The sequence below is a fragment of the Pipistrellus kuhlii genome, unplaced genomic scaffold (assembly GCF_014108245.1).
Source record: "Pipistrellus kuhlii isolate mPipKuh1 unplaced genomic scaffold, mPipKuh1.p scaffold_m20_p_15, whole genome shotgun sequence".
NCBI lineage: Eukaryota > Metazoa > Chordata > Mammalia > Chiroptera > Vespertilionidae > Pipistrellus > Pipistrellus kuhlii.
The window spans coordinates 33,388,197-33,397,579 of NW_023425460.1; the positions used below are offsets into that span (position 1 = coordinate 33,388,197).

Genomic DNA, 9,383 nt, shown 5'->3' on the forward strand with positions numbered 1-9,383 from the left:
CAGGTGCCACATGCAGGGTAAAGAACATGAGAGGGCTCGGTCTTGAACTCCAGAGATAGAGGGGTAGGCAGTGTCTCTTGGGGACCCCACACCCATTTTAGGCCCAGGAAGGTGCTCAGATGCAGTCGGGATTTAGTATCAGGGAACAGAAGCCGAGGGGTAGGAGTCGAGAAGCATGACCTGGAGAAGGGCTTCCCTGAGATTCAGGTGGGAGGACTTAGGTAAGGGGTAAGAGGCCCTTCAGGCAGGGGAAGAGCAGCTGGGTAAGAATCAGAGTTCATGAGGTCATTTCCTGAAAGGACACTGACTGAGCTTTGTACTCTCCCCAGTTAGACACCCGAGCCCTCTGCGTGGACGTGGGACAGGTAGGAGAGCACGGCCACTCCTCATCCTGCATCTCTGAAATCCTGGGTTCTGGTCCCAGCCCTGCTGCCTAGGGCTTAGGGCAAGTCCCTCCCCTGTGCCCACCCTTCGCTACCTCATTGGCCCTCAGTGTTGTCATCTTCAAATTGAAAGGTTAGTCTCATTTCCCTGCCATTCAGTGATCTGATTCGACAGTTGGAGTAGTTTCCATCCCAGTAACACTCTCCCTCTGCTTCCATAGAGGACACAGACGCTCCGCTAGCTGTTTACCTGTTTATCACTAGCCTGTAAAATGCTTTTCAAATTTTGAGCAAATTTGGAATACTTAACTCTCCTCCAACCCATCGAGCCTGGCACCAGTGTGGGGCAGGAGGGAGGGGATATCCAGTTTAACCCTTTCCCATGAGCTCACTGTGGTGTCCACATCTCTTCAAGCTGCTTATGGTGAGGCTGGGTCAGCCACAGCGGCCCACAAACTCTCCTGTGGGCCCTTAAGCAAGGCCCCGGGGTCACTGGCCAGCGAAGGCCAGGACTGAGTTGGGGGGACAGTAGGAATGGTCTGCCACTGGGTTTACAGAGCTTGTTCTTCCTTCCTTCCAAGGAATCCCTTTATTTCTTCCCTCTGAGAACTTGGCCAGGCATGGTCCTTCCAGAGCCCCTCCCAGTCCGAAGGGAAGGACACGATGTTGATGATCTGACCCTGGTCTGGCTGGCGCCAGGGAGCTGGGACTGAGGCCTCTCTCTAGGCTAAAGAGCAGGGTCAGTTTTTCCAGGGACATCTTTCACTTGCAGCCTGGCCAGTGGCCAAGGTTTAAAGATGCTGGTTTCAAGGTTTGAAAAAGTCTTTTTTTTTTTTTTTTTTTTTTAATGTTTTTATATTGATTTTAGAGAGGAAAGGAGAGAAACTTTGATGCCCCCCTCACGCCCCCTACTGGCGATCAAGCCCTGACAGGGAATCCAACCTGCAGCCTGTCAGTGTATGTGATGATGCTCAACCAACTGAGCCACATGGGCCAGGGCTGGGTTCCATTGTCTAGCGAGGCATTTATAGACTCCCTGGGGAGTGGGGAGCAGGGGCGGAGCCCGGCACCTTAGCAGAAGGCTGTGTGGAAGCCCTGTCCTGGCAGTGGCCGCTGGACAGGACAAGGAAAAAGAGAACTGCTGGTCACTGGGGACCAAGACAAGAGTGATGGGTAGGGGTGGGTTGAGTTTGTGGATTACACGCACTCCCTCTAAGCCACATACAGCTGATGACTGTTTGCATCAAAGCAAACAAGATCCCTTGCTCTACTCTCAAAATATAACTCAATCCCACCACTTCTCACCATCTCCACTGGTGTTGCCAGCACAGCAACCTCCTCCTCCTCCCTCCCTGCCACCACTCTCATCCCTCCACAGGTTAATCTCCACTCAGCAACTAGGATGATCTTTTTAAAATGTGAACCAGCCTGGCCTGTGTGCTTCAGTGGCTGAGCATCAACTTATGAACCAAGAGGTCACAGGTGGATTCCTGGTCAGGGCACATGCCTGGGTTGCGGGCTCGATCCACAGTAGGGGAGGCAGCCGATCAATGATTCTCTCATCATTGATGTTTCTATCTCTTTCACCATCTCCCTTTCTCTCTGAAATAAAAAATATATATATTAAAAAAAAAATAATATATATATATATATATTTTTTTTTTTATTGATTTTTTACAGAGAGGAAGAGAGAGGGAGAGTTAGAAACATCGATGAGAGAGAAGCATCGATCAGCTGCCTCCAGCACACCCCTCCTGGGGATGTGCCTGCAACCAAGGCACATGCCCTTGACCGGAATCGAACCTGGGACCCTTCAGTCCACAGGCTGATGCTCTATCCACTGAGCCAAATCGGTTAGGGCAAAAATACATTTTAAAAAGTAAAGTATGAACCAGACCTTTCCACTTACATGTTAAGCCCTGCAGTGACTTCCTGGCACTCTTGGAATAAAAACCTAGATCCCTTCCTGCTAATTTCAAAGGCTCCATGGGACCTGGCCCCTGTCTCCAGTCTGGCCTCATCAGGGACACTCTGCCCTTCATTTGCTCCACTCTGCCCCAGCCACACTGACCTCCCGCCTGGAGAACTCCCTGGCTGCTCCCTCCACAAGGGGGCGCTGTCCCACAGGTCTTCTGCACCTTCCCCTACCACTTGTTTGCAGTAGCCACTCCCCACCTCTGCCATTCTCTTTTCAAATCACCATCACCCGGTATCAGTGGACTTATGAGTCTCTGAAATGCTGATCTATTTGTTAGTTCTCCTTAGAAATGTAAGCTTCAGGAGACCAGGAATCCTGAGTGTCCAGGGACAGTGAGTGGCACTTAGGAGGTGCTTAATATTTATTGAAAGAATGAGTGAACAAATTAAATGAATAAGCTACTCAGGGCCCTTTTTTTTTTTATCCAAGGAGGGTAACACTGATAGTAAGGAATATAATAAGTTCAGGGACCTTCTTAAAAAAAACACGCCTAAGCACATCACTGTCAGGGCTGCGGGGTGGGAAAGAAGGCAGGGTGGGCCCGGAGGAGGGAGGAAGGGCCGGGAGGGTGGAGGGTGGTGTAACACCTCTCGCCCTGTGCTGTGGGGCCACACAGGGCAAGCACACTTCTAGGTGCTCCCCTCACCCTGGGCCTCCTTCCAGGCCTTGCGAATCTTAATCTTCACTTTGTAAGAGTCGATCAGGAAGACCACGTTGGGGATGCCCTCCAGGGAGGGCAGCTGCCCGTCATCCGGGGCCTCCAGGTCGAACCTCTGCAGCATCCAGGACATGAAGAGGAAGAGCGCCTGGCGGGCCATGTTCTCCCCTACGCAGGAGCGGGGCCCGGCCCCGAAGGGCAGGTAGCTGGAGGACGGCGAGATGAGCTGGCTCCCCGTGGGGTCCAGGAAGCGCTCTGTGGGCACGGGGGATGCATCAAGCAGGGGCCAGGGCTGGAGTAAGTAGAGGGCCCCCAACCTGAGGACAGATAACAGCCTGCGCTCAGGTAGCCCCTGATCACGCAGAGGAGATGAACTACTCGGGAAGGATAGAAAGGAGGGGTATCGCGACCCATGGGAAATGCCACCATCCGAGGGGAGGAGGGGCCCAGTTCACGGGGGGCATATGCCTAGGGGGCTTCTCAGAGGAGAAGGTTTGCAGGTGGTGGGAGGGGAAAGGAGGAAACCCAGCTGTGAAGAGGTGGGGGGGGAGGGGGAGTCCAGGTGGGATGGGGTGTCAAGTAGCTTCCCGTAATTGGAGGCAGGCGTTTGCCCGTTGCCACCTTAGCAGAGGGGAAGCGCTGGAGTGGCAGAGCACGGAGACCAGGTTGGCTGCATGGCCCGGTGGCAGGACAGACAGGACACGGACTCACCGGGCATGAACTGGTCGGGCCGGTGCCATTCCTTCTCATTGTGATGCAGTGCCCACAGATTGATGACAACGTTGGTGCCCTTGTCAATGGCAAAGTCCCCGATGCTGCCCGAGAGGGAAGGGAAGGAAAGGAGGGATCTGGAATATTGTCCTCCCCCACCTGCTTAGCCGCCTGTTCAGCCCTGAGTCTCTACAGTCCTCCCTCCCCCCCCCCCCCCCCAGCCTGGGGAAAAGAGCCTTCCTCGCCCTCACGCCCACGCCCTCTCCTTTTCCTGAGCTTCTGCCAGACTCAGTACGAATCCAGCTCTTCTCCAGCCCTCTCTTCCTGACATGCACTTATGTGTCACGTTGTATGTGGCTATCTGCATCTGTCAGGGCCCACTGCGTATGCATATTGTGCCGGTGCACTGTGTCTGTGTGGTGGCTACTGGACTGAGTAGGAGCGAAAAGGACCAGCTTCCAGCGCAGACCTCGTGTCCCCAGAACAGCAGGCAGCTCTGAGGGAGGGCAGGTAGGCCTGTGGGTCAGTCCTTGTGCGTTAGTGAGTGGGGGATACATTGATCAGTAGGGTCATGGTGAGAGGACTGCCAGTCAGTGGTTGACTCCAGGTGGATCAGCAAGGTTGGGGGCTGAGGGAGTGGAGGAGGGCTGGCAAGCAGTGCTGAGTGCCTCTTAGGGCTGGACGTTGTTGGGCGGGAAGGCATACCTGGAGTCCACGATAGCCTTGTGGGGGATGAGCGTAGGGGCCACGGGGCGAATGCGAAGCACCTCCCGGATGGTGGCCTCCAGCAGCACGAGGTGGTTCCGGTCACTCATGGTTGGCGTGCGGCCGAAACCTACGTACTGTTCAATCTCCTCCTGGATCTTCTTTTGCAGCTGGGGGCCAGAGAAGGGCAGATGTGACCAGAGTGCTTTTAAGTCCAGGAGAGGCAGGGACTTAGAAGAATCCTGTTGTCACATCTAGATGAGCTGGCCCTTGCCCAGCCAGTGTGGCTCAGTGGTTGAACATCAACCTATGGATCAGGAGGTCACGGGTTTGATTCCTGGTCAGGGCACATGCCCAGGTTGTGGGCTCTTCTCCCAGTAGGGGGCATGCAGGAGGCAACCAATCAAGGATTCTCACTTTTGATCTCTCTCTCTCTCTCTCTCTCTCTCTCTCTCTCTCTCCCCCCCCCCTTCCCTCTCCCTGTCTTGCTCTCGCTCTTGCTCTTGCTCTTGCTCTTGCTCTCGCCAGAGTTGCATCTGACTGGTACCAGGAGTGGCTGGGAACAGCAGTAAGGAGAAGCCCACCTCAGGATTGTGCAGCAGGAAGGCCACCGTCCACTTCACCACAGAGGTGGTGGTCTCCAAACCGGCCCCGAAGATGTCGCCTATTGTGGCAAGAATGTGTCGATCCGAAAGCAGCTTTGACTCCTGGTCTGAGCCGGTGTTGTTATTGCTTGAGTTCACCTGGGCTTGGATCAGTATGTCCACTAGGTTGGTGACAGAGTTGCTGCTGAAGTTCTTCTGTTTGGGTCAAGTTGGGAAATGTGAGAAGGAAGGATCCCCATCTGCAGCACCCTCCCACACTTCCATCCTAGGCTGGAGATACAAAAGCTGCTTCCACTTGGAAGTGGGGGACCAGGCGAGTCTAATCAGGACCCATGAGCTTGTGGAGGTGAGGCAGCTCTAGGTCCTCTGTAAATCTGAAGTGGTAGATGGGTTCCTTCTAGGATCCTCTTCAATTCCTCACTTCCCCACCCCTATTCATGATTTAAGTCAGTTTTTATTGAGCACCTACTATGTGCCAGGTTCTCTGTTAGCTTCTGGCGATGCTACATGTTAAAAATGGACCCCAATCCTGGCCTCACGATACTTTCAACCTAACTGGCAGTCTCTTCTGCACCATTACCTACCTTATGTTTTTCATAGATTTCAGTTAGCAACTCATTTCGCATTTTAGTACAATTCTTCATTGTTTCCAGGGCTTTGTTGGGGAAAATCTGGAAAGCAGAGAGGCATTTCAAATTCATCTCTCTTGCATTCTGCTTCTACAGCTACCAGAATCCCTCCTGGGGGAGATACTCGCCTTCTGTCTCGGACGAGTTCCCTTTCCAACCCCAACCTTCCACCAAGATGGAAGGCAAGGAGGGGACACAGAATGGGAAAGGCAGAGGTCTGGGTAGCCTCAATCTCTCCAACCCCACCCCTTGTTTGGAATTGGTCTCCACTTCCCCCTCCCCATTCAACCAAACATCAAGCACTGGTGTTTACTCAGTAGACAGGCTCTGTGGTGTGCTCAGCCTTTAACTGTAAGATCCACTTGAGTCTGAAGCCATGGGCAAGTTTCTTAATCTCTCAAAGCCTGTATTCTCATCTGTATGGGGATAATAAAACCTACCTCCAAGCGGAATGCCATGATGAATGCATGTAGAGTGCTCAATACTGGCACATGACCATAAATAGATAGGATCCATTATTATAACATGCATCTAGAGAAGCAGCAAAGTTTTAAGAGTCAGAGAAGACAAAGATCACTGTGGCCAAGGTGGTCAAGAAAAAGGCGAGTCCAGCCGAAACCAGTTTGGCTCAGTGGATAGAGCATCGGCCTGCAGAGTGAAGGGTCCCAGGTTTGATTCCAGTCAAGGGCATGTACCTTGGTTGCGGGCACATCTCCAGTAGGAGGTGTGCGAGAGGCAGCTGATCAATGCTTCCCTCTCATCAATGTTTCTAATTCTCTATCCCTCTCTCTTCCTCTCTGTAAAAACTCAATAAAATATATTTTTAAAAAAAGAAAAGAATAAAAGAAAGAAAAAGAAAAAGGCGAGTCTGGTGCTGGGCAGTAGGAGGAAGAATTGGGGAAGCTGTCAGGCTCTACTGGGACCTGAAGGTGGGGCCTGTTCTCATCCTTACCTTCAGCTTAGGGAATATGTCTACTATACTGTTCGTGCCCAGAGACTCCATGATGCCATCGTTGTATGTCTGGATGGTCTTCATTATAGGATGTTCGTTCTTGTAGGAGGTGTTGAAGCAGATCAAGCAGATTATTTTGGTCACCGCCAAGAAGAGAGGCAAGCCCAAATCTATGGACTGTCCATCCTGGGTGGCCAGGAAATCACAAAACGAACTGATTTCCTGACATACTGAGGGGAGAGAGGAACAGGAGGCTGGGGAATTAAGCAGCACCCTCACCCATCTCTAGTTCCACCTCAGTCAGGGACAGGGAGCAGATGGCCACTAGGTGGCAGCTGTAGCCAAGAAAACGCTAGGTTGAACCATTCCCTGTTCCTTCTTCCCTCCCCAGCCCTCTTCTCCCTCCAGAGCCCTAGGGGCTGGCAGGGCACTTACAGATCTTCTCCAGCTTCAGGTTGCCATCCTTGAACAGGGCAAAGGTGGCCAGCACCAGCTTCCGATGCAGCTGCCAACCGGCACCATAGTCGGCAAAGGCAACGCCCTTTTGCTTGTCTGACAGGATATCTAGAGTCGTCTTTGGAAAACAGGAAAGGCTGTAGGAGTTAGACACTACCCATCCACCCTTGCCCCGGGTCTCCTGCACCCATTCCCATGCCCTAAGAGATAAGGCTGTGGGGCATCCCTGCTTCTCTCCATGACAGTGAGGCCTTGGTAGGTCAGGCCCTATGCCCCTTTAATTCCCAATTCCGAGAGAGAGAGAGAGAGAGAGAGAGAGAGAGAGAGAGAGAGAGAGAGAGAGAGAGAGAGAGAGAGGGAGGGGAGAGAGAGAGAGAGAGAGAGAGAAGAGAGAGGAGAGAGGAGAGAGAGAGGAGAGAGAGAGAGAGAAGAAAGAACACTCAGAATGCAGGGGTTCTTGGGTTCTGTTTAATGACAGAGGACTTCTGGACCTCTCTTTTCTCATCCGTTTCTGAGTGGGGAGGGCAGCTGTGGATGGGACAAGGTCTCTGAAATTGGGCCTGTCTTGGGGACAGGAGTGGGGATGGGGGGCTTGTAGAGACTGAGGACTACCCATACCTCTACCTTGCCCTAGGCCCCCTGGGAAGTGCTAAAGGCACCGGAGTTTATCTCCTCCTTGTGCACTCTTCCATTACAAGGCCATGTCCCCCCACACAGCCACATCTGAGAGTGCAGATGTCTTGTCCACCCACTCTACACTTGGGTCAAACAATCTCTTCCCAGAGGCACCCCAAAAAAGCATGAGGGTCCAAAGCCTTCACTCTGCCCTCCCCTGACCTGTAAACCCCAAACAACTAGCCGCCTCTTTCCTCTTTCCACTGAAGAGAAGAGCTCACTAGAGTTGGGAAGCAGGTAGTAGGCTAGCAAACCTGGCTGACTGGCCCAAGGGAAAACCAGTCAACCCTTGGCCTGATCAGAGATGCATGGCTTGGGGGCTCTGCCTGGGGTGCTCAGGGGAGCACTCAGCAGCAGGGAGGCTGAGATGGGCATTCGCAGTGTTTCTTGATGGTTAGCTCCCCGTTCCACCAGGAGCACCCCCAAAAGCTCTGTAGGATGGAGCATCAGCATCTTAAAAATGCTACTGTGGGTCAGAACCCCCTTCCTCCCTTGAGCTGGAGCAGCTGGGGACGGCTTCAGAGAAACAGCAACCCCAGCCCTCCCAGGACAGGCAACCCCTTGCACCTTCCCACAGAGGACAGTATCCACTATCCCCATTTTTCACATGAAGAGGAACATCCATAAAACTAGTCTGCACTGGGCTGATATTTACATGCACAGTCTCAGTTAGTTAGGGAAGTGTTAGGCTCCGAGAGATCATTATCCAGTCCCAGGATGAGAGGACAGGAGTGAGGGCTCCCTGACCCCCTCAGGCCGTTACTCCCATCCCGCTTCACCTTCTGGGCAGCTCAGAAAATGAGGCCTTCCTTTAGTTCTTCCTGCCTAGTTTAGAGGTTGGGGAGTTGCTCCCCCACCCAGAACCCTGATAGTCTGCTTTGGGGAAGAATTACAAGATGTTTGAAGCTGAAAGGGTCATTCTAGGCACAGTCTTAGCCCAAGAACTGAACAAGGGTGGGAGAGAGGAGGGACAATGGGGCCTGCTTACCACTTGGGGCCGCCCGGAGAATTCCTTGCCCTTCTTGATAAGCACCTCCTTGGCCAGCTGGTGGTGGCCGATCATCACTGTAGTCTTGCTACCCATACGAAAAGAATAGATGGGGCCGTATTTCTCCTGCAGCTTGAAGAAGTTCACGTGCGGATGGCCATCTCTGGGGAGGAATGGCAGGCTGCCCACCAAGGGCAGGGATGGGAGGCTTTTGGGGTATTTGGCACCGGGGCTCTTCACCTTGGGCCAAAGAAAATAGGCGAGGGTGAGCAGCAAGAGAGCCAAGAGCTCCCACATGGTGGCCAGGCGCCGGCAGGCAGGATGGACAGCTCTGGAGGGGAGAGCTGCGGCCACTCTAGGGTGCAAGGAGGCCTTTTTAAGGGCTGCCGTGATCTTCACCTTGACTTTGTGTTATCTCTTGCCTTGTGGAAGTTTATCCTGGAGTGCAGCCAGACCCGAACCCTCTCCCAGGATGGGGAACGGAAGGGGGAGTGGAGGCCTCCTCAAGGGCTGGCTTAATTCCAGGGCAAACCTCTCAGGGAGGAGCAAAGTGAGGGGTGGACAGCCGGCCCCCTCCCTATTCCCAGTGTGTGCCAGAAGCAAATGGTAATCTGGGCCAGGAATCAGGTTTGGGGCATTCCAT

The 9,383-nt window shown here is 53.2% G+C and overlaps 1 protein-coding gene across 1 annotated transcript; it reads right to left on the reverse strand.

The window, feature by feature from the left end:
• Positions 1–2,787: 2,787 nt before the first annotated feature.
• Positions 2,788–9,139, reverse strand: LOC118718912 (steroid 17-alpha-hydroxylase/17,20 lyase). The gene is made up of 8 exons (XM_036437907.2): positions 8,741–9,139; positions 7,057–7,195; positions 6,622–6,851; positions 5,625–5,711; positions 5,020–5,235; positions 4,436–4,605; positions 3,731–3,834; positions 2,788–3,274 (listed from the first exon to the last, which is right to left on the reverse strand). The coding sequence occupies exons 1-8, from the start codon at positions 9,035–9,037 to the stop codon at positions 2,991–2,993; spliced, it is 1,527 nt and encodes a 508-aa protein (XP_036293800.1). The 5' UTR covers positions 9,038–9,139; the 3' UTR covers positions 2,788–2,990.
• Positions 9,140–9,383: the final 244 nt, after the last annotated feature.